The sequence below is a fragment of the Pelophylax lessonae genome (genome assembly GCF_965119305.1).
Source record: "Pelophylax lessonae genome assembly, chromosome: 8".
Classification (NCBI taxonomy): Eukaryota; Metazoa; Chordata; class Amphibia; order Anura; family Ranidae; genus Pelophylax; species Pelophylax lessonae.
This window is the reverse complement of record NC_138775.1, coordinates 52,200,490-52,226,124: the sequence shown is the minus strand read 5'-3', so window position 1 is coordinate 52,226,124 and position 25,635 is coordinate 52,200,490. Positions and strand designations below refer to the sequence as shown.

Here is a 25,635-nt window from a genome sequence, read left to right as displayed (position 1 = left end):
TCACATCTGTGCTTTTTCTGGAAAGGGTCAGGGGCCAGCAGGTTGCGTTTTTGGTTGAATACACTTCAATAGATCAAAAAGGTGTACTGAAAAACACAAAATGCACCTGGAATATGCATCAACTGCAACCCGCATAGGTATGAACCAGGTCTCAGGCTCGTTTCTCACCTATTCATGTTGCTTTTGAGCGTTTCAGCAGTGCTTTTTGCTGTGCGTTCCGTGTTTTCTGATACGCGTTTTTGATTTTTTTTGATTTGGCCAATTTGTTGTTGGGCAGATTAAATAATGCAAAATGCAAAACGCATCACAAACGTGTTAAAAACGCAGGACTTTCATTTTTAATGCATGTCCATTGATGTCTATTACATGTAAAACACTGCATTGGGGTTGAGTTACTAAAGAAAAATAAACTGAGCACCTTGCTCGAGCGCCTAATAAATGAAGGGGGACTTCCATCATTTAATCATGTGCAAGCAAAAATGCTGGGTCTTTTTTTGTTGTTTTCCTTGCATGTGATTGGGTATTTTTTGCAAATTTAAGTTTTACCTAATTTACCAAGCTCTGGAGCAACTGCGCTTGCAAAGTGCACAGTCCTTTTGCCTTTAGTAAATCAACCCCATAGTCTTACAGTATAAAAGGAGATGCTGAGCAAACATTGGATGAGCTGCCACATATCCAGTCATATTTATTGTATTTTTTATGCTCCTCTGTTCCCCCTCCTCGTTTGGTGCTTGTTAGTACAGTTCTAGGGAGACAACCCAACCCCCTTCCCCCTCGGTCTCTCATGCTTCCTTAGTTAGTTGTGATGCATTGCAGAGACAGGACATAGAATACTCATTGGGGTTGATTTACTAAAGGCGAATAGACTGTGCACTTGCAAGTGCAGTAGCACTCTACATAGTACAGTTGCTCCAGATCTTAGTAAATGTAAATGTAGGGAAGCTCTGCAGACTTCCATCATCCAATCATGTGCAAGCAAAAATGCTGTCTTTTTTTTATTTGTCTTGTATGTGATTTGGCATTCATTGCAACGTGAAGCTTCGCCTCATTTTCTAAGCTTTGGAGCGACTGCACTTGCAAAGTGCGCAGTCTATTTGCCTTTAGTAAATCCACCCCATTGTCTTCTTTTGCTTCAACTGTAAGAAACATCCTTTATACTAAACTTATCTGAAGAAATATTGTTTTGGATTCAACTTTTGTGTCCTACTGAAGGATCAAGCTGCCTGTGGATTCTGCCAAGTTAGCAAGTGGCCATACTGTTCAGATAGACTGGTTAAAGGAGCTATGTCATTGCATATATCAGCATTTAAAAAAGAACACTGGCAGTTTTGCAGTTCAGTAAACAAATAAGAACAGATGCTAAACACCATTTCTATGATCCAAGAGCAGGGCTGACCCAAGACATTGTGCTGCCTGGGTCCAAGAATAAAATGCTGTCCACCTCCCTTTAAAAAAAAAAAAAAACACACCCAACAAAAGCCCCCCCACATCCATTATTTTATATGTTATAACTCCCCACCGGACCGGTCCACTAAATACCTACTGTCTGCGTGAGATGGAGTGCGCTGAGACGTCATTGCGCACACCACAATCACATGAGGGACATTCCCCCGAGGAGACACTCCGCCTTCTCATACTCATCAGTTTGAGGTAGCAGTATGAGATGGGCAAATGCCGACCCTAACACGCCGCAAACTGATGACACACAAAACTACTGGAAAAAAAATCTTGGGAGTCAATTTGCTGCCCCTCTCCAAGTTCTGCCTGGGTCCAATGGACCCAGCGGGACCCATGGTAGGGCCGGCCCTATCCAAGAGGGATGGTACAATTCAGGGGCCATGCAGACATAATATTATACAATGAATATTTCACCCAGCATACAGAACATGAGAAGCGATACTTTGCAGAATCCATACATACAGAATAAGAACGAATACTGAAATGTACACACAGCACACAGAAGGCACAAAGTGGTACTGTGTCACTTTTATATATAAGGCCCCTTTCACACAGGCGGACCGAGACATGTCCACTGCCATCCGATCCAATCCTGTCCGTCAAATCTGGACAGATGGAAACCCTATTTTCCATCCGTCTGGCAGATGGGATCGGATCGGATTAGAACGTTCTTATCCAAATCCCCCATAGAGGACAGTGGGGACCTGACAGCTCCGTCTCTGCACACAGAGCGAAGACGGAGCCGCCATCCGCCTGCTCAGCGGGGGATCGGCGGATCGACCCCTTGAAGCCTAAGCCTTTTTATGACACTTGTTGTTTACAAGTTAAAATCAGTATTTTTTGCTAGAAAATTACTTAGAACCCCCAAACATAATAAATATATATATATATATATATATATACACACATATATTTTTTTTTAGCAGGGACCCTAGAGAATAAAATGGCGATTGTTGTAATATTTTATGTCACACCGTATTTGTGCAGCCATCTTTCAAATGCAATTTTTTGGGAAGAAATACACTTTCACAAATTAAATGAAAAAAACAGTAAAGTATGCCCAATTTTTATGTATATAAGATGATGCTACACAGAGTAAATAAATACCAAATATGTCATGCTTTACAATTGCGCACATTTCGTGGAACGGCGACAAACTATGGTACTTAAAAATCTCCATAGGCGACGCTTTAAAAACTTTTAACAGTTACCTGTTTAGAGTTACAGAGGAGGTCTTGGGCTAGAATTATTGCTCTCGCTCTAACGATCGCAGCGATACCTCATATGTGTGATTTGAACACCGTTTACATGTGCGGGCTCGACTTGCGTTTGCGTTCGCTTCTGCGTGCGAGCAGGGAGGGTTGGGATAAATATTTTTGTTTCTTAATTTTTTTTAATTATAATTTATTTATGAAAAAAAAACATTTTTGATCACTTTTTTTCCCTGTCACAACGAATGTAAACATTCCTTGTGACAGTAATAGGCAGTGACAGGTACTCTTTATGAAGGGATCTGGGGTCTAAAAGACCCCAAATCCCTCCTTTGTACTTAAAAGCATTCAAAACGCCAAGCTTGGCTGTTTTGAATGCTGTCATTTTTTTTTTTTAAATCTGGCACCTAGTAGCTAGCTAGCGGAGCCGCGATGACGTCACATGCGCCTGGGAACTGCCGGTCACGGCACAGGGCTCTGAATTAATGGCATGGGCAGCTGTTCCTTCAGAGCGCATGCGCCAAAGACGTCATCAACTACATGAAATGTAAATATCTCCTAAACAGCGCATGTTTAGGAGATATTTACAGTACCTATAGGTAAGCCTTATCACAGGCTTACCTATAGGTACAAACCCTACCTGGGGGTTTACAACCACTTTAGGACTCCAGTACCTGGAAGTGATGTCATGACATTGCTTCCGGGTTTTTACATTGGAGACCCGATCAGAGCAGACCCGGGCGAGCTGTGGAAGGCAGCGGGAGGGGGAAAATGTCCCCTTCCGCTCCTTGTAATGACAGCCGAGCGGCTGCTCAGCCACATCGGTTGTCATTACAAGAAAGCCGACCGTCAGCTCTAAACAATGGTACCAGGGGGATGCCTCTAGCTGCAGGCATCACCCCGGTACAACCCCCTGAAGCCAAAGCAGCATATTTGCATTCCATCGGCGCTAAGGGATTAAACACGTGGCTTTAGTTTGTGTGTAAAGGGTTAAACATAGAGTTTTGCAACCCCAGTGACTAGTCTGCCACCTCCCCCCCTCCGCTGCCACATATGGCACCTTTTGGGGGGGGGGGGGAGGGGCCTGGTTGTGGCAGGTACCTGCTCTCACTTCAGGCTGGGGTCACCGTGGAAGTTCGGCCCCCCTCCCCATTACCCTGCAGCCAGCCCAATCATAGCGTGCTTAGCGCGTGTGCAGTTGGGACGCAGCTGTAAGCTGCACAGCTTCACTGCCGGTTCCACTTAGTGGAGATGGCGGCAGCAGCACCCGATAGCCAACTGAAAAATCGGCTGGGGTGAAGACAACGCTGAATCCCTGGACCGGTAAGTGTTCTAATATTAAAAGTCAGCAGCTACAGTATTTGTAGCTGCTGACTATTAATGTTTTCTGCAGGAGCCTGGAACTCCTTTAAGTTGCTTAAAGGATAAGGCTGCCTTTAAAAAAAAAAAAAAAAATGCACATCTTTTTGCAGGTAAAAATCAGGCACTTATTTATCTTTTTATTAGGAGCCTGGAAAGCATTGCACATATGATCAGCAGATTGTGGGTACAATGCAGGGCTCTTGCAGACTGTGTGTAAGCTGTCTGCCTGTACATCATATGGACAGGCTGTTACACACTAAGGCCCCTTTCACACGGAGCGGATCCGTTTGAAGGACTCCGCTTGCTAAGCGGGGATCGCTCGTCTGATTCCCACTGAGCAGGCGGATGACAGGTCTGTCTCCGCTCACTGTGACAGACCTGTTAGATCCCTGCTCTCCTCTGTAGGGAGATCTGATTAAAACAGACCGCCTGTCCGTTTTCATCCGATCCGATTCGCCAGATGGATGGAAAACAGAACCACCATCCGTCTGGATACGGCGGACAGGACATGTGTTCGCTGACATCTGCCACTCCATAGGGGTGAATGGATGGTCCGATCGGGTCCACCTGAAAAAATTGACAGGCAGACCCGATTGGACAGCCTATGTGAAAGGGGCCTTACAGGAAAAATGAATGAACTACCACGGCGCTCAACGGCGCCATGGTAGTTCATTGAGAACTACAAGCTGACAGCCCGAAGCTTTCCAATTCATTTTTTTGCAATTACTGAACTCTGTGAATAAATGACGCAACCGGGCAGGCAGGGCCTCCTTCTTTTCAGATTGTGACAGAGAGCAGGGGGAGAAGATCCCTGCTGTCTGTCACAACAGGGACTTGGAGGAGGAGTGTGGGGGCCCGTGGATTTGTAACATGTTACACCCTGAATATGAGGGTAACATGTAACATGTTACACAAGGTGACCTAATCCTTTGAGTTGCTGTCCCATAAAAACTCCCTCTGCACAGGGTGAGGCTAAAGCCGGGCATAGATGGAGCGATTTTCTTTCCTGCAACCACAGTCAGTGTTGATGATGGGGGAATCCCTCCCGCGGAGCTATTGTGTTCTCCCGGTGGGTGGGGGGAGCCATCAACGCATGGAGAAAATAGTGATTACTGCTAGCGGCTATAATAGCTGCTAGCAATCATCACATGTACAATAAGACAGGCTGTTTGCACCCAAGTTGATCGTTCAATCAACTTGGGTACATTCAGCCTGCCCATACATGGTTTCACCCGGCCGAGATTCAAACTGTCTACGGTCAGCTTAAAAGTTCCATGGCCTTAATCAGTCCAAGACAATTTTGATAACTGGTAAAAAAAAGTCATATAAAAGCAGCCAACATGTTTCAGGGGCAACACCGCTCCCACTTCATCAGGGCTCCCCACAGGATAAAACAGTGACTTCACAGATCTATTTCAGAGCCGGTATTTACCTCTCCGCATGGATGAACTTAACAGCCGTTGCTGCCCAGCAACTGCACTCAGGTAATGCACCTGCTATGAATTCTGATCTCACAAGCTTCGCAGACTGATGGACCGGAAAGATTTCCCCTCTTATTGACCAGGCCATTTTTTGCGATACGGCACTGCGTTACTTTAACTGACAATCGTGCGACGCTGTACCCAAATAAAATTAATGTCCTTTGAGGTGGTATTTGATCACCTCTGCGTTTTTTATTTTTTGCGCTATAAACAAAAATATAGTGACAATTCTGAAAAAAAAAAAATATTTTTTACTTTCTGCTATAAAACATTCCCAATAAAAAAAATTAAAAAATCTAATTTTTTCAATAATTTAGGCCAATATGTATTCTGCTACTTATTTTTGTTAAAATAAAAACCCAATAAGTGTATATTGATTGGTTTGCGCAAAAGCTATCGCTTCTACAAACTAGAGAATAGATTTATGTCATTTTTATTTGTTTTATTTTTTTCACTAGTAATGGCGACAACCAGCGATTTTTAGCGGGACTGCGACATTGCAGCAGACAGATCGGACACCTAACTGACCTTTTTTGGGGGGACCAGTGACACTAATACAGTAATCACTGCTAAAAATATGCACTGTTACTGTACTAATGACACTGGCAGAGAAGGGGTTAACATCAGGGGCGATCAAAGAGTTTAATATGTGCCTAGGGGGTGCTTTCTAACTGTGTGGGGGATTTACTCACTGGATGAACACAGAGACCTGTGTTTCTAAATAGGAGGAACGCAGGATCCCTGTGTTCATCACTGACAGAACAGTGGTCTGCCTTTGTATCTATGTATCTCTGATTTGACTCCCCCTCTAGCCAATCGGCGCGTGTGCCTCCGGCGACGCGTGCGCGCTCCCACTATCTGCTTCACAAAGCGATATACAGGTGCGTCGTTTTTGCGTAACAGAGCTGACCCGCCACAGTAAAACTACAGCTGCTAATCCGCAAGTGGTTAAAGAACAATGCATTTGCAGCTCAAAGCCTATGAACACTGGCCCAAATGCACCAGTCAATCAACGCTGAATGATCGACTTAGAAGAATCTCAAGTTGATTTCAAATGGAAGCAGAATGTCCCAGAAAAAAACCTGCATTTGCCCATTGACTTTTATGCACATGGTATGTTCCCTAGCTCCCCCTCTTGTTTGAGGCGAGTTAGTTCAGTCCTTAGCTAAACATTTCTTACCTCTCACTCTACTGCTCAGTTTAGCTGCACTTTCCAAGCATAGTTGGGGTTTAGGAAAGTCATTGTCCTCCTACACTTCAAAGGGTTGGATAAACATCCTCTGTACTGCACTTATTTGATATAAAACTAAATTGGATTCAACTTCTGTGTCTTATTAAACAGTTAAGCTGCCTGTGGTTTGAGCCAAGTAAGCAAATGACCATATTTGTACAGGCTGGGTTTAAGGAGGTATGTCATTCCATAGATGGACAGAACCTGTCAGGGGAGGACTGGGCCATGGGGCAGGGGGGCAATTGTCCCCTGGGCCACTCTGATGCCCCATAAAAAGGTTGCACCGCTTCTGTCAAAAACATGCCTAAAGGATTCCTGGAGAAGAGAAGTTAAAAGTCCCTGCCGTTGACCTACTGAGTGTGGGTTGAAGACAAGGACAGAGCGCAGCCCCCCCAGCATGGATGGTGTAAACTGTGTCTGAGCAGAGGCCAGTTCCATGCCCCACTGGATACTCTCCTCCCCCGGCCAGCCCCAACCAGGGGCAGACTGGCAACTTTCAGCCCAGGGGGCAAGTACGAACCAGAGGCCCATGGTGCAGCGACTGCCCCCTTCCTACTCTTCCTGTCCTCCTCCTGACCCCCATTTCAGGCTGCAGCCCTGCTCCGGGTGCTCTACTCACCCCCAGGCTGAATCCGGGTTCCCAACCTGGCCAGCAGGGGGCGGCTTGGGGGTGCTGGGACAGCTCAGCTTGGGCTGGCCAGGGGTAGAGAATCTCAAGTGGGGCATGGAACCGGCCTCTGCTCACACAGTTTACACCATCCATGCTATGCTGGGGGGGGGGGGGGGAGGCCTATGCTCTGTCCTTGTCTTCATCCTGCACTCAGTAGGTCAGTGGCAGAGACTTTGTAGTTCTCTTTACCAGGAATCCTTTAGGCATGTCTGTGGCAAAAGTGGTGCAGCCTTTTTACAGGAGAGCAGAGCGGCCAAGGGGGCAGTTGCCCCCCTGGCCCAGTCCTCCCCTGGCCCCAACTGAGCTGTCCCAGCTCCCCCCAAACCGCCACCTACTGGCCAGGTCAGGAACCCGTATTCGGCCAGTGAGTACCTGGAGCGGAGCTTCAGCCTGGAATGGAGGTCAGGGGGAGGCTCGGGAAGAGAGAGAGTGGGAGGGGGGCCAAGTCGCTGCACCATGGGCCTCTGGATTCAACTTGTCCCCTGGGCTGAAAGTTACCAGTCAGCCCCCGGAACCAGTTATGGTTTATATTTTTTTTTTTTTTAGCAATGGTGGATTTTTTTCTTAATGTTCACAACTGAAAAAAAAATGAAGACTTCAGTGGGGTATGTTTCCATTATTGTAGTAGCCGGGTGTATTTTCTGCTTTGGTCTAAATAAGTGAACAACCAGCAATGAAATATTCATCTGGGTACAGCCTTAAATGTGGCCATATAAACTGAAAATCCTTCTCACCTCGGAAATGCTGATCTGGCAGCTTTGGGAAAGATGGCGTTCACAGGACAAGAGGCTCAGTGACTGAGGATTATAGTGTGGTCAGCAATTTCTTGTATACATATCCATTGATATTAGCCAATAAGACGTTTCTGAGACACCCGATTCTAGACCTTGAAGAAGATTCCACATAATTATCTATCCTTGCTAGGACCACCATGATGGTGAACGTCACAGCAGCCAATCACATTTGAGCAGAGACTATATAATCATGGGAGAAATACTTAAATATAAATACAAAATAAATGCAGCTGCACTCTGATTGCTATAGACAATACCCGCTAAACAGAAATGCGATTTTTAAACCAAAGCCTTGGTAACGTTCACAGGACATGAAGGCAGTCGCCTAAGGGCTTTCTTACCTAAGGGGCATTTACTTTGTGATTATAAAAACAATTCAGAAGCAATTTAAAGCAATGACCTTGAATAATGCAATGTTGAATTGAAGTAACTCAGCAGCAAGTCAAAGGAAGTCAGAAACACCTGAGAGCATATAGGATTTGATTGATTTCTTAGACTGTCGTAGTCATTGTCAATGACTGCCTTAGTGGCCCTGAAAATCATCAGAGCTGTCCACAGCATGCACACAATCTCTAACAGTTCTCTTCAAAAACCTCTCTGACAGTCCTCTGAAACAACTTTGTAATCTTTAAGTGTCCATTCACACTTGTGCGACTTAAAAATCCTGCAATTTCCATTGCGACTTTACTGTGCGACTTGATGCAACTTTGGATGAGTGCAACTTTGTTACAACTATTGGCTTTGACCAATGTGATTGTTTTGTTTGTGCTCTACAAAGTCGCTAGATATGTGCAGAACAGAAACATTTTTTTTTAGTTTTGTTTGGTTTCTATATTTTCTAATGAATTCAAAACTTTCAGAACGATTCTAATTCGAGTCGGTCAAAAATTGATCGGGCAATTCAAATTCTGTGTGAAGAATAACTGGTTGTTTAGGAGCGGGCTTTGAAGCCGGCCACTGTGTCCTTAAAGCGGAGTTCCGGGCACAGATGTCATTTTTTAATGAACATACCCCCGGGACAGTCAGGGCTAGTACATTCCACAATGGCTAGCCTCTGATCTGTCCCGGTTCGCACTTACCTGCAAGAAGAAATACTTACTTAGAAAATTTCTTCCACAGCGTTTCCATCTCTCTTGTGGGCAGCTGAAGCCGGCGCTGTCCTCTTCCGCGTCTTCTTCTCCCAGAATGCGCCTGCACCGGCCCCTCTCGTCACTTCCGGCGCGGCGCCGCATTCCTAAACAGCTTCTGGGCATGCCCAGAAGCTGTTTAGCAGGGGAATGCGGCGTCGCCCGGAAGTGACGTGCGGGGCCGTCGCATTGATTCCTGGGAGCGATGACGTTCAGCTCCCAGGAATCATCGCGAGGCCGAAAGTGACGGGGTGAGCCTCGGCGCTGGAGGAGGAAGTACCCTGAGGTGAGTATTTACGATCTTCGATTACGAGGTGAGTATACAAAAAAAAAAAAAATAACTATCCAATTCCTTTTCAGGTTATGTGTAGCTAGCGGAGGGGCACAAAAAAAAAATACCGATTTTGTGCCCGGAACTCCGCTTTAACAGCCGATGACTCATCAGCTGTCAGCGAGTTTCCCCACTGACAGCTGAATGTAAACAAAATAATGCCAGCAATGAAAAATAAATGGAAAAAAACAGCCCTTTAGGTCTAGTATGGATTTTAAGGGTAACCAAAAAACACAAAAAGGCGTGGAGTCCCCCCCCCCCCCCTCAAAATCAGCAGGACAGGAAGGTTCAGCCCTCATGAACCAAACCACACCACACCACATGCCCTTTTGCTTTGTTTGTTGATAAGGACAAGGGCCTCTTCCCCACAACCCTAGCCGGTGGTTGTGGGGGTCTGCAGGGGGGGGGGAGGGCAGGGCTGTCTTTAACACAGGGCAAAAGGGGCAGCTGCCCCGGGTCTAGTCATTGTTGTGGGGCCCAAAGCAGCTGCCCCTTGAGCCCCCAAATAGTTGATAAGTGGATTCAAGAGGGCCCAAGAAAATTTTTGCCCAGGGTCCAATCAAGAATAAAGATGGCCCTGGGGGGGGGGGGGGGCTTATCATAATCTAGAAGATCCCAACCTCCCCCCTGTGTAAATGAGTATTACATTTTTTTTATTTTTATTTTGGCATGACCTAAAGGTCTTCATATGAGTAGGGGGAACTCATAATGTTTTTTTTTTTTTTTTTAATGTATTTTTCATTGCCGCCATTCTTTTCAAGTCATGCACAAGTCGCATGTATATCATGCAGGTGTGACTTTTGAGGGTTTACATTGAACTCTATGGCCTTCAAGTCGCATTAAAGTTGGACCAACTACTTTAAAGTTGCTGCAATTTTAAGTCGCACAGATATAAACAGCACTCATTGGGAAACATGGGGTGTCACTTGTCATGCGACGTTGGGGTCCAAAGTCGTATGACAAGTCTCACAAGTGTGAATGGGGCCTAACAGTTTGCTACAGCTTTCTGGTATTCTTACAGTCCACTGCAACAAGTCCACAGTCTCTGAAAGTCCTCTGTCTACAGCAAGCCCACAAATTCTGACAGCTCTCTGCAACAAGTTTGCCGTTTCTAACAGTCCTCTGCAGCATGCCTACAGCCTCTGACAGCCCTCTGTCCATGTGCATGAGCCCTAGGAGTGCCTACATAGTTGCCAACATTTGAAAAAAAATTCCAGGGACACTTTGCAGCACAGCTATCAATTACTTACCACACCCACTTCCCTGAAGCTCCGCTATTTGCCGGGATTGTCCCGGGAAAAACGGGACAGTTGGCAGGTATGTGCCTATGTATACCCTTTGTTGTCTATGAGCACCTTAGTAATGCTGAAAACCAACAAGGATGTCCTCTGCATCAATCCTTCTGAAGAGGACACTCTACTGCGAAACTCTGCAGTCTCTGACAGACCACTGAAGCACGTTTGTAGCCTCTAACAGTCAACTGCAGCATGTCCACAGTCCCTGACTGGCAGTCTTCTCCAACAAAGTTTCACTCCCTAAAGCCCCGTACACACGTGTCGAAAATTGGCAGGGAATTTTCGTCCGACGACCGATCTGCCGATTTTCGGCTTGTTAGTATGATGCTTCCGACAACCGACTCCGACTTTTCGGCCGAAAAAAATCTGGTGTGCAGGCTATAAAATTTTTGTCCTCCGTCAAAACACGGCCGATTTTCGTGCAGTCAGTACAGATTTCGACAGGGAAAAATCTAATGAGCAAGACTGGGCATGCTCAGAGAAGAAAGAACACAAAGAAAGCAAACCAACACATGACATCACTTCTGAAGTAGAATTTTGTCGGGCAAGAAAATTCGTGTGCAGTCTAGGCACATTCCAACCAACAAAACACCACTCTGGACAAAAGACGGACGATCGGTCGGCCCATAATCGTTGCGTGTGTACTAGGCTTTAGGCTTCATGTACACGGGGCGTTGTTAAAAGTCCCTTGAATGCTGGAATTTTTTTTTTTTTTCCAGGACGTTTTAAACGTCCGTCGTGTCGCATTTGCACCCGCGTTTAGCGGGCGTTTGCATTTAAAACCGTTCCTAGAGGTCAAAAAAATCATTGCCCTTTAAAATGGAAAAACGTGAGCACTAAACGTGGGTCATCGCGTTCGGTCACGTTCGGCCGCGTTTTTGGTGTTTGAAACGCCAGGAAACACACGTTCGAACGCAAATAATTGCTTTCCAAAAAACGCCCCTGAACTCAACTGCCTGCAAATGACTGTAAACGACCCTGTGTACATGGACAGATAAGATAACATAGAGGAGGGTTCAGGGGCTTCTGAAAAAAACGCCCAACTGCTCCTAAACGGCCGTTTACAAGTTGCAGTGTACATGGACGCTAACAGTCCACTGCACCATGCTCACAGTCTCTGATAGTCCTCTGTAACAAGTTCCCCAGACAGTGAGGGCTTTGCAGGTACGACCCAGTGCTGAACAATCTTTACAATGAAAGATCCAGGAAAGTCCAACCTAACCAATCATCTTCATCCTGCAGAGGCTTGGACAAGCAGCACTGGCCAAGGTTCTGTAAATGCCTACACATGATCCCTCTTCCGACCATGTATGGGTGATTGTCCTTTAATGTAGCCATTTTCACTGTCAAAATACCACATGCTTAATAAAGAGTAATTCAGTCAGGTCCATTTTTAAAATGGTGAGCTGCCTGTCTTCGCTGTCACAAGGTGTCCATCTTTCTAAAACGGGGAGGTTTGCAGTTAGAAACAAGGCCAAGGTTGCAGAGATGCCTACAAATTGCACAATTTCCCCTCTTCTGACCTTTTATAGGTGAATGCATAGTTGCCCACCGTCCCGTTTTTGGCAGGACAGTCCCGCCAAATAGGACCTTGTCCCAGCAAATTTATACTGCCGGGACTTGTCCAGGCGGCCAGTGGGGGAGCGCCGAGCGTGGGGGAGACAGGAGGGGCGGTCTGACCTTTATTCTTCATCTTGTCCCTGCTGCGCTCAGTTAGTCACTCCAGCCGTCATTATTATACTCTTCTCTTCCTGCTGGTCGGCGGGCGCCCTGTGATTCAATGTCCTTTAATGTAGCCATCTTTAAGGCTCGTTCCTATGTGTGGCTATACTTCTGCCCCTCTAACAAGTTATCTATGGTAGAACACTTGTCAGAAGGTGATTGAGAGATGGTGAGGAGGCGATATGCTACTTCCTCACCGGCTGTGGGTCTGACCCGGCCCAAGTGATTAGAAGGTAAAAGCAGCCTCAGCTTGATTTATCCCCAACATGTTTCACCCCGCCCTGGGGTTAAATCATGGGGACAAGGCGAAACATGTTGGGTGCGTGGCCTGGATAAATCGAGCTAAGGTGGCCTGCAAACCACTTGAGCAGGACAAGGTGTGCAGTGGCCAGGCTATCTCTTCCTACTTCTACAATGTACTTTGGGTCTGGACAAACCTTTCTCCAGCCTGCACCCTCACTAGTCAGTGGCATTCAATTTATCAGACCTGGTCAGCTTGAGTGGGGGCCTCTAAGCATTTATCACGGGGGTCCTCAACTCCTGCTTCAACCCTCAAAATGTTGACCCTACCATGCTGCAACTATGTGCATGGTTGCTGGGCAGTTGCAGTGTGGCCCCATTCACTTGAATAAGTCACGTTCAGTGGCATCAACCCCTACCCAATGTGACATGTTGTTTAATTTATTGGGGCTGTTGAATGGGAGCAGCCCTGAGTGGCTATATTTTTGAGATTGGTGGCTGGGGGTGGTAAAACTGTGGCTCAACTACCTCATTTTACCACCCCTGACCGCATATAGTGTCCTAGCACCCACTAAAATAATAGCAGCCAGCTTAGCAGAGGTGAGAAGAGTATTGGAAACAATTTGGCCAGGTTGTCATACGGTAGGAGTAGTAAATTCTCGGGGATGTAAGTAAGTGAAATACCCGTTGTGTACAGAGGACTCAGAATTATACATCTGCTACAAAATCCTAATAAAAACCATATAAAAGCATAAAAAAGCCACAAAATATCATAAAGCACAACTTCAATGCATTATAACACAAATATAAAAATAATAATTAAAAGAAGAATAAAATATGCCTAATATTGCATTATATGTGATGTTTAATCCTTTATAAAGAAAACAAATAAAGCCACTTTGTTCTTATACACAGCTTTGCTCTATTTCCACATACCACCCTGTAGATATCCAGTATGTCCCTAGCTAAGAAAGTCTGATTAATGCCATATGACGTGCTCTGAACTTTCCGTTCAGCTGCATTCTGCGGGACTTCAGCCCTACTGGCGATGGAAGTCATGTGACCTGCAGATATCACCACGGATAAAGATCAGAGAAATAAACAGTGACATTGTTCAGCCAGCCAATTACATATCTTCTTCATTGTTCTGCCGTAATAGACGCACCACACCATCGTAATTATAGGAAGGTCTACCAACAAATCCGTCTGTAATATGGATAAGAAAATATTTCCTATCTATCTATCTATCTATCTATCTATCTATCTATCTATCTATCTATCTATCTATCTATCTATCTATCTATCTATCTATCTATCTATCTATCTATCTATCTATCTATCTATCTATCTATCTATCTATCTATCTATCTATCTATCTATCCACACTATATTGTCAAAAGTATTGGGACACCTGCCTTTACACATACATGAACTTTAATGGCATCCGAGTAGTCTGCAGGGTTCAATATTGAGTTGGCTCACCCTTTGCAGCTGGGGAGGGACCTCCAGCTGATTAACAGCCTCAGCTCTGTTCCCCTGTGCTGTGTGAAGGGGGTGTGTCCTTTCCCTCCAATCAGCTCTCAGAGCTCTCCACATTGAGCTCAGCTGAGTGTAACTTCAGCTCTGCACCCCCCTTTTTTCTAAACACTCAGACAAGCTTTATAATTCAGCAGTTTGAACAGATATGAAGAATAGATGGCAGCAGATAAAACAGGTACAACTTATGTGAGAGAATTTGTTTCAACTCTGTGTATCACCCGAGGCCAGTCACTGCACTGGGTATATGGAAGGGTTTACAACCTCTTTAAGAAGAGTTGCGGCTTCGGGGTGATCCAATCCATGGAAACTCCAGAACCAACCCCTTATCTCTAATACATACCAAAGATATTGATAACACATTAAAGAGAACCTGTGCTGAGATAAGGAGGCTGATACCACTGTACTCCCAAAAATGCTAGTGGCCTGGCTGTCATGTCCAATGGTTCCACTACCTTTATTGGTACAACAATGAAGACAGAACCTCCAATCCACATCCTTGCTTCACATTGGCTACTTAGAAGCAATGGAAGCCATTGGATCATCCTGACAGCCAGGAAACTAGCATCTTTTTAAGGAAGAGATTTCCATTTAGAAGATGCTTCCTTTTTTTAAAAAAAAAAAAAAAATGGTCTCCCATTTAACACCACGTCACAGAGATGAATATAGATGACCTAATAAATACCAGCAATTTAAAGTGATTGCAAACGATCACCTTGTAAAACAACCCATTCAGTTTAACCCCTTGGAGCCTAAAGGGCAATAGACACTATAAGATTTTCTGAAGACTTTTTCCTTCAGATTTACCTTTTCTATGTAGTGCAAGGGCCTGCCAGATTGCATACAAATGGAAAGTGTTTAGGTTTGACCTCATATTATCTGGTTTTGGTAAGTCTAAAGGAAAAAGTCTTCAGAAAATCTTATAGTGTGTATGGCCCATAAGCTTTTTTCTGACATTTGTTGCTTACAAGTGAAAAGTATTTATCAGTATTTTTTTCTAGAAAATTACTTGGAACCCCCAAAAATTATAAATATTTTTTTAGCAGAGACCCTAGAGAATAAAATGGCGTTGAAATATTTTATGTCACCCAGTATTTGCGCAGCAGTTTTTCTATTTTTTTTTTTTTTTGGGAAGAAATACTTTCATGAATTTAAAAAAAAAAAAAAAAAACAGTAAAGATAGCCCGATTTTTTGTATAAAGTGAAGTATAATGTCATGCCGAGTAAATAGATACCTAAGTGTCCATTCACACTACCGCGACTTGCCAGTCAATGGACCTCCGTCGCGGTCCATTGTGTGCTACAGGAACCGTTCTAATCGGAGCGTCACAAGTCGCTCTGACTTAGAAAAAGGGTCCTGTACTACTTCGGGGCGACCTCGGAGCAACTTGCATAGACATTCATTATATGAAGTCCGTGCAAGTCGCGCCGAAGTCGCGGTGCACGCGACTTCACAGGTCGCCCCCGAAGTCGTGCCGCTTCAGTGTGAATGCGGTGTAAGATGTCATGCTTTAAAATTGCGCACACTCGTGGAATGGTGCCAAACTTCGGTACTTAAAAATCTCCATTGGCGACGCTTTAAAATTTTAACGGTTACCGATTTACTGTTACAGAGGAGGTCTTGTGCTAGGATTATCGCTCTCACTCTAATGATTGCGACGATACTTCACATGTGTGGTTTGAACCCCGTTTTCATATGTGGGCTCAACTTGCATATGCGCTCGCTTCTGCATGCGAGCACGAAGGGACGGGGCGCTTTAAAAAAAAATATTTGTAATAATTTTATTTATTTTTTTCTTTTTACACTATTCTTTACAAAAAAAAAAAAATTCTGATCACTTTTATTGCTGTCACAAGGAATGTAAACATCCCTTCTGACAGTAATAGGCAGTGACAGGTGTTCTTTATGGAGTGATCTGAGGTCTGAAAGACCCCAAACCGCTCCTCTGCACTTAAAGCATTCAAAACGCCAAGTTTGGCTGTTTTGAATGCTGTCATTTTTTTTTTTTTTTTAATCTGGCGCCTTTAAGGCTTTAAGTACCCGGAAGTAATGTTATGACATCGCTTCTGGGTTTTTACATCGGAGACCCGATCAGAGCCGAATGCAGCTTTGTTCGGGTCTTCGGCCAGCTGGTAGATGTGCTGGCTGGTGGCTCGGGTCTTCCTTTGGGACGGCCGGAAGACCCAGACGAGCCGTGGAAGGCGATGGGAGGGGGGAGAACGTCCCCTCCCGCTCCTTGTAATGACAGCCAAGCTGTCACAATGACAGCTGCTCAGCCACATCAGTTGTCATTACAAGAAAGCCAACCATCGGCACTGATGACTGGTACCGGGGTGAAGCCTCTAGCTGCAGGCATCACCTTGGTAAAACCCCCTAAAGCCGAGGCTGCATATTTGCGTTCCATCGACGCTAAGGGGTTAAAATAGAAATAAAAGGCAAACATTTGTGTATAGATATAAAACATTATAAATACAAATTTTCCCTTATTTATAAGTGATCACATTCCCTCTGTTCTCAGCTGCATAAGAGCTGGGGGGAGGAGAAGCAACAGCATACTGAGCTTCCCAGTGAAAGGCTATGCAGGGGGGGGGGGTGTCAGGACAGGTCTGACCATTGGAGGAGAGTGCAGTGACTTCCCAGCATAGCTAGAGAACTGACCACGCTGTGCTATCATACCTAGTATGGTCAGTTTCTAATAGGAAAGCAGAGGGAGTGGCAGGAACCCCAGGGATTTCACACAAAGGAAGCAAAAAGAGAAGAGGATATTTTCTCATACAAGCACATGGTACAGCAGGCACATAACAGGAATCTGAAATACAATGCTGGGGTAACAAACACATTAAGCCCTTTTGCACAATCGGTTCTGGTATAGGGGTGCTTGGAGTGTTGGAAGCAATTGCCGTCATGCAATGAGATTTCCCAGCATGCTGGACAATCTTTATGAAACCAATAGCCAATTCTTTCATTTTCAGCTGAGAAAACGGAACAAAACTCACACCACACATATGTATGACCATCCATTACCTATACCCATACCTATTACCTATATACAGTGGGTACGGAAAGTATTCAGACCCCCTTAAATTTTTCACTCTTTGTTATATTGCAGCCATTTGCTAAAATCATTTAAGTTCATTCTTCTTCCTCATGAATGTACACATAGCACCCCATACTGACAGAAAAATACAGAATTGCTGACATTGTTGCAGATTTATTAAAAAAGAAAAACTGAAATATCACATGGTCCTAAGTATTCAGACCCTTTGCTGTGACACTCATATATTTAACTCAGGTGCTTTCCATTTCTTCTGATCATCCTTGAGATGGTTCTACACCTTCATTTGAGTCCAGCTGTGTTTGATTATACTGATTGGACTTGATTAGGAAAGCCACACACCTGTCTATATAAGACCTTCCAGATCACAATGCATGTCAGAGCAAATGAGAATCATTAGGTCAAAGGAACTGCCTGAAGAGCTCAGAGACAGAATTGTGGCAAGGCACAGATCTGGCCAAGGTTACAAAAAGATTTCTGCTGCACTTAAGGTTCCTAAGAGCACAGTGGCCTCCATAATCCTCAAATGGAAGACGTTTGGGACGACCAGAACCCTTCCTAGAGCTGGCCGTCCGGCCAAACTGAGCTATCGGGGGAGAAGAGCCTTGGTGAGAGAGGTAAAGAAGAACCCAAAGATCACTGTGGCTGAGCTCCAGAGATGCAGTCAGGAGATGGGAGAAAGTTGTAGAAAGTCAACCATCACTGCAGCCCTCCACCAGTCGGGGCTTTATGGCAGAGTGGCCCGACGGAAGCCTCTCCTCAGTGTAAGACACATGAAAGCCCGCATGGAGTTTGCTAAAAAACACCTGAAGGACTCCAAGATGGTGAGAAATAAGATTCTCTGGTCTGATGAGACCAAAATATAACTTTTTGGCCTTAATTCTAAGCGGTATGTGTGGAGAAAACCAGGCACTGCTCATCACCTGTCCAATACAGTCCCAACAGTGAAGCATGGTGGTGGCAGCATCATGCTGTGGGGGTGTTTTTAAGCTGCAGGGACAGGACAACTGGTTGCAATCGGGGGAAAGATGAATGCGGCCAAGTACAGGGATATCCTGGACATAAACCTTCTCCAGAGTGCTCTGGACCTCCGACTGGGCCGAAGGTTTACCTTCCAACAAGACAATGACCCTAAGCACACAGCTAAAATAACGAAGGAGTGGCTTCACAACAACTCAGTGACTGTTCTTGAATGGCCCAGCCAGAGCCCTGACTTAAACCCAATTGAGCATCTCTGGAGAGACCTAAAAATGGCTGTCCACCAACGTTTACCATGCAACCTGACAGAACTGGAGAGGATCTGCAAGGAGGAATGGCAGAGGATCCCCAAATCCAGGTGTGAAAGACTTGTTGCATCTTTCCCAAAAAGACTCCTGGCTGTATTAGATCAAAAGGGGGCTTCTACTAAATACTGAGCAAAGGGTCTGAATACTTAGGACCATGTGATATTTCAGTTTTTCTTTTTTAATAAATCTGCAACAATGTCAACAATTCTGTGTTTTTCTGTCAGTATGGGGTGCTATGTGTACATTCATGAGGAAGAAGAATGAACCTAAATGATTTTAGCAAATGGCTGCAATATAACAAAGAGTGAAAAATTTAAGGGGGTCTGAATACTTTCCGTACCCACTATAGGTATTCTCCATACCTATATCAGCAAGTAGCGCAATATTTGTGATGTAGATCTTACCGCAAGTAATTGTTGGGAGAAATTGATGTCACACAATGAGATTTCCCAGCATGCTGAAAAAATTCTAAGGAACCAATAACCAATTGTTTCTTTTTTTAACGGAGAAAGGGGAGCATAACGTACACCGCATGAGTCCCGGTTCACACTGGTGCGATGCGGGAAACCCTGCGATTCAGTGCCTGTTCCCGAATCGCACCTGAAACGTATAGGGGTTCACCCTGTGATCTGCGAACCGCAGGGGGTGTCAATGTAAAGTTAATGACACCCCCAGATAGGTTTGCAGACCGCAGTGCGAACTGTCAAATGGTGCAGGAATGGGATTGCCTAGGTGTGAACAACCCATGTGATCAAATTCCATTTAAGACCAAAAAAAAAAAAAGGGTCCTGCATCATTTTGGTGCGAATGCGATGCAATTTCAGCCATACAGTTTGTATGGCTTAATTCGCATTGTACAGTCATCGCATGTGATGTGCACAACAATGCGGTACGAATCAAATGCAATGTCTGTAATCGCACAAGTGTGAACCCAGCCTGAATGCATTACCATCCTTTACTTAAATCAGCAAGGAGCACACTATGGGATGGATTTACTTAAACTGCAGAGTGCAAAATCTGCATAGAAACCAATCAGCTTTCAGGTTTCAGCCCAGGTTCACACTGAAGGCAGGTTTGACATCATGATAGTTCAGCTGAACTCGCATGATTTTAAACCGGCATTTCAGTGCGAGCTCGGGGTGATTTGAGAGACCTCTGTTCGGGTTCATGCACAGATGTCTATTGAAGTCGCCCCTGAAGTCGCCAAAAGTAGTGCAGGAACTACTTTTGGGAATCGGTTTCGGCGCCACAAAGTCAGCGTCGCACCGATTCAGACAGTGCCGTTGCTGGCAATGGGTGGCGATTTGTCATGTCAAATCGCATGTCAAATTGCCCCAATGTCTTATTGCCAAAGCTTAATTGGGCAAGCTGAGGTTAGAAGCTGATTGGCTACCATACACAGCTGCACCAGATTCTGAGTGCTCCAGTTTCAGTAAATCTCCCCCTATTTATTATAGATCTTACTGCCAGTACTAGTTGGAGGAGATGGCTGTCCTGCAATGAGATTTCCCAGCATGCTGGAAAATCTCTGTGCAACCGATAGCTATTAGTTTCCTTTTCAGCTGAGAAAAGGGGAACAAAAATGACCCCCCACATATGCATTACCAGTCACATGACATACCGCTGACAGTCTGACATCCAGCCGCTTCAAAGCCTACAGCAGCCGATCACCTGCCGATCTCTGAATCTCCCTGAAGGTTTAAGGATGACATGCACACTACCAACTTATTTCCTTTTATAACGTCACTTGTATATACAGTTTGCACTTAGATGGAAGCACCCACTTTTGCTTGCCCCCCTCGCCTTGTCCCCCCATTGCCATCTATCACCTATACCAGCAAATGGCACACTATTTGTTATATAGATTACTGCCAATAGTCTTTGGAAGCTGTTCTGCAAAGATATTTCCCATCATGCAGAAAAGTCTCTACGCAAGCGATAGCCAACCGTTTTCTTCCCAGCGCAGAAAAGGGAACAAGGCGTAGATTGGTCGTAGATGGACGAGATTCCTCCATCCACACAAGCAAAGAGGATGGAGGAATCCCCCCCGCTGTATTATTGTATTCTGACAGCAGGGACTCCTCCACTGTCAGAATACACCGATCAGCGCTGCAGCTGCCGATCAAATTCTAATTTTGAAACATTATATTCATATATAACAAAGACCGTCGGATCGACTTCTGTTGAGTGGTAACGGCCATTAATGGATCAAAATTTTGCCGATCTCTGATGAACCAGTCAAATGTTGACCCATCTATAACCAGCTTTACTCCACACATGTTTATTACTATCCATTACCTATATCAGCAACTAACACACAATGGGGGGGATTTACTCAAACTCTTTACAGAATTTGGTACAGTTGTGCAAAGTGACCAATCCGCTTCTACGTTTTATTGTCAAAGCTTAACCTCTTTACGACCGCGCTAAAGCCCCCTGCAGCGGGCATTAGCACTGATCTGTGATCAGGGTAAAGAGCCGCTGTGATTGGCTCTTTACCCTGATCACAGATCACTGCCGATGCCCACTGCAGGGGGCTATAGCATGGTCGTGAAGAGGTCCGCTCACAGCTAATCGCAGTGTAAACAGGATTTGCTGGTTATTGGCATTTCTCTCCTCACGCTGACAGGGCGTGGGGACAGGAGAGCCGATAGCCAGCAAATCCATAAAGGGTACATCTACACAGATAATCAGGGCACTGATCAACAGTTCAGTCCCAACAGTGACCACCAGTGCTGCCAATCAGTTCTCACCAGCGCTGCCTGTCAGTGCCCATCAGTGATGCCTGTCAGTGCCCATCAGTGATACCTGTCAGTGCCCTTTAGTGATGCCTATCAGTTCCCACCAGTGCTGACAATCAGTGCCCATCAGTGATGCCTGTCAGTGCACATTAGTAATGCTTGTCAGTGCCCATCAGTGCAGCCTATTAGTGCCCACCAGTGCTGCCAATCAGTGCCCATCAGGGATGCCTGTCAGTGCCCACCAGTGAGGCCTATTAGTGCTCATCAGGGATGCTTGTCAGTGCCCATCAGTGATGCCTATTAGTGCCTATCAGTGATGCCTATTAGTGCTAATCAGTGATGCCTATCAGTTCCCATCACAGTGATGCCTATCAGTGCCCATCAGTGATGCCTATCAGTGCCCATCAGTGATGCCTATCAGTGCCCTTCAGTGATGCCTATCAGTGCCCTTCAGTGCCACCTATTAGTACTCATCAGTGCAGCCTCATCAGCACTCATTCGTGAAGAAGAAAGATTTTCAACATTTTAAAACAGAAACTAAGAAAAACATTTTTTTTTTCTAAATTATCAGAATATTTTCCTTTGTGTAGCAAAATATAAAAAACCCAGTGGTGATTAAATACTATCAAAAGAAAGCTCTATCTGTCTCAAAAAAATGATAAAAAATGTTGTTTGTGTACAGTGTTACATGACCACGCAATTGTCATTTTAAAGTGTGACAGTGCTGAAAGCTGGCCTGGGCAGGAAGGGGGGCGAAAGTGCCCAGAAGGCAGGTGGTTAAATAAACAAGCTGAAGTTAGAAGCTGATTGGCTACCCTGCACAGCTGCACCAGATTCCGTGTGCTCCAGTATTTTAGTAAATCTCCCCCTATTTGTGATACAGATCTTACCGGCAGCAGTTCTAGATGAGACATTTGCCTGTGTTGGTTCACTGTAATCAGTTTAACAAAAATGAGCAAATTTAAGACTGAGAGTGATTTTTTTCATATCATACCCTACTTTGCTAACAGAAAACCTCACAAATGATTCCTACTACCCGACCGTTATCAGGCGCTAACAGCCAGCTTAAAGCCCTCAAAGAGGTTCTGCAGCATCTGCACTCTTCATCCACACAGCCTCTGGCTCTGTTAGCGTTCTGTATACCCCCCCCCCCCCCCCCAACAACGACACCTGTCTGTGCTGCCAAAGCCCAGCTGGGATGACGTCATGTGAATGTATATAGTGAATCTCTGAGCATCGCTCGGGGTCTATATGTTCTCCTAACCTATTTCCAGCAGAAAGTGCCTGCTTGGCTAGAGATAAAAGTAGCTGAAGCTATCTATGAGTACCATACCGTACCTGGGGGGGCTTTGATGTTCGACAAAAGCAACTGAGAAGTGGGCACACATGTTAAGAAGTGGGGGCTCATAGTAAGATGTACACAACCTATATACCTCCACCATGGATGACAGCCGTCTCCTGATCATGGTCATGCTCAACAGCCTAGATTGTGGTCCTGGTCAACAGCCTAGATGGTGGTCCTGGTCAACAGCCTAGATGGTGGTTCTGGTCAACAGCCTAGATGGTGGTCTTGGTCAACAGCCTATATGGTGGTCATGGTCAGCAGCCTAGATGGTGGTAATGGTCAACAGCCTAGATGGTGGTAATGGTCAACAGCCTAGATGGTGGTCCTGGTCAACAGCCTAGATGGTGGTCCTGGTCAACAGCCTAGATGGTGGTCCTGGTCAACAGCCTAGATGGTGGTCCTGGTCAACAGCCTAGATGGTGGTCTTGGTCAACAGCCTATATGGTGGTCATGGTCAGCAGCCTAGATGGTGGTAATGGTCAACAGCCTAGATGGTGGTAATGGTCAACAGCCTAGATGGTGGTCATGGTCAGCAGCCTAGATGGTGGTCATGGTCAACAGCCTAGATGGTGGTCATGGTCAGCAGCCTAGATGGTGGTCATGGTCAGCAGCCTAGATGGTGGTCCTGGTCAACAGCCTAGATGGTAGTCCTGGTTAACAGTCTAGATGGTGGTCCTGGTCAACAGCCTAGATGGTGGTCCTGGTCAACAGCCTAGATGGTGGTCATGGTCAGCAGCCTAGATGGTGGTCATGGTCAGCAGCCTAGATGGTGGTCATGGTCAGCAGCCTAGATGGTGGTCATAGTCAACAGCCTAGATGGTGGTCATGGTCAGCAGCCTAGATGGTGGTCATGGTCAGCAGCCTAGATGGTGGTCATGGTCAACAGCCTAGATGATGGTCAGCAGCCTAGATGGTGGTCATGGGCAGCAGCCTAGATGGTTGTCATGGTCAGCAGCCTAGATGGTGGTCATGGTCAGCAGCCTAGATGGTGGTCATGGTCAGCAGCCTAGATGGATGTGAGATGTCACCCTACACATCAACTTCTTCAACAGAGAGGAACACTATTCAATTCTGACAGCAGGAGCCACCAAATATCACCCCGGGCGTTCAACGGGCTGTAAATTAAAGAAGAAAAAAAAGGAGGGGGGCTTTTACCCAATAAACTCACCCATTCCAAGATCCGAAGGAAAGCCAGGGGTTCTTTAATTATCCGAAAAGAGCCAGATGCTACAAACTAGGAAAAAAAAAAAGGGGGGACAAAAATAGACACCATTTGTTGACAGCTAAACACACATTATAGGTTCCAAAAAAAAAGACACGACGGATTCCACAGGAAGGAAAGGGACGCTTACCTGATCGAAGATGTCCATCCTCACCAAACTCCCGGCAAATAAGTTTAAATGTTCCTAATACAAAGGCACCCAGTCCGTGGCTTGAACAATACACGCAAGGCAAGGCTGCGCTGATCGTACACTTTTATTCCAACACAGCCAGCAAGACAGCCAGAGAAAGTCCAACATCCCTCTGGGTCCTAGAGGAAGCGGTGTCAGATGCAGAGCTTACGGGAGCTGCACGTCGCCTCGGCTCAGCGTTCGCAAAAAAAGAAAAGAAAAAAATACAGTCAGCTGGGCCACAAATAATGGATTTATAAAAAAGCGCACACTGGCAAAGTAAAGCCTCGGGAACGCCTGTCAACGCTCTGTGTCAATTATGTGCAGGGTGTTGTTCACACGGTCGTGTTTGCGTCACGCCAAAATTAATCCGGCATGTATCATTCGGTTGGCTCTACTGCTCCCCAAACACGTCCATACATGTCAATGTAAACACGCTGCCAACGTGCCACAAACGCCTCTATGGCATTTACAGCGTGTTTGAGATGCGTTTAAAAAGCCAGGACTGAGGAGGCGCCTGGAAAGTGACACTGACGCATCAGAAATACGTGAAAAACGCATCAATAGCAAATCTCTGTTTACACCTGGGGAGTTTACGAACCCAGGCGCCTGGAAAGCGACACTGACGCATCAAAAACACATGAAAAACGCATCAATAGCAAATTTCTGTTTACACATGGGGAGTTTGCGATCCCAAAACGCTCTGCAAAACGTACAAATCGCACAACGCACCACTGCCAACGTGCCAAAAACGCCTCTATGGCATTTACAGCGTGTTTGAGATGTGCTTAAAAATCCAGGACAGAGGTGGCGCCTAGAAAGCGACACTGACGCATCAAAAACACATGAAAAAAGCATCAATAGCAAATCTCCGTTTACACCTGGGGATTTTGCGAACCCAGGCACCTGGAAAGCGACACTGACGCATCAAAAACACGTGAAAAACGCATCAATAGCAAATCTCCGTTTACACCTGGGGGGTTTGCCATCCCAAAACGCTCTGCAAAACGTACAAATCACACCACGCACTACTGCCAACGTGCCAAAAACGCCTCTATGGCATTTACAGCGTGTTTGAGATGCGTTTAAAAAGCCAGGACAGAGGTGGCGCCTAGAAAGCGACATTGACGCATCAAAAACACATGAAAAACGCATCAATAGAAAATCTTTGTTTACACCTGGGGAGTTTGCGATCCCAAAACGTACAAATCGCACAACGCACTACTGCCAACGTGACAAAAACGCCTCTATGGCATTTACAGTGTGTTTGAGATGCGTTTAAAAAGCCAGGACAGATGTGGCGCCAAGAAAGCGACACTGACGCATCAAAAACACATGAAAAACGCATCAATAGCAAA

At 45.5% G+C, this 25,635-nt stretch overlaps 1 protein-coding gene across 1 annotated transcript in view; it reads right to left on the bottom strand.

Moving 5' to 3' along the window:
• The window catches only part of SYNPR (synaptoporin), a 343,208-nt gene extending 318,803 nt beyond the window's left edge, over positions 1 to 24,405 (bottom strand). The window contains exons 1-2 of the mRNA XM_082265409.1: positions 24,239 to 24,405; positions 24,055 to 24,120 (exon numbers count right to left, since the gene is read on the bottom strand). Of these exons, the coding sequence (XP_082121535.1) occupies positions 24,055 to 24,120; positions 24,239 to 24,256 (84 nt within the window). The 5' untranslated portion in view covers positions 24,257 to 24,405. The remainder of the gene's footprint in view (positions 1 to 24,054; positions 24,121 to 24,238) is intronic.
• Positions 24,406 to 25,635: the final 1,230 nt, after the last annotated feature.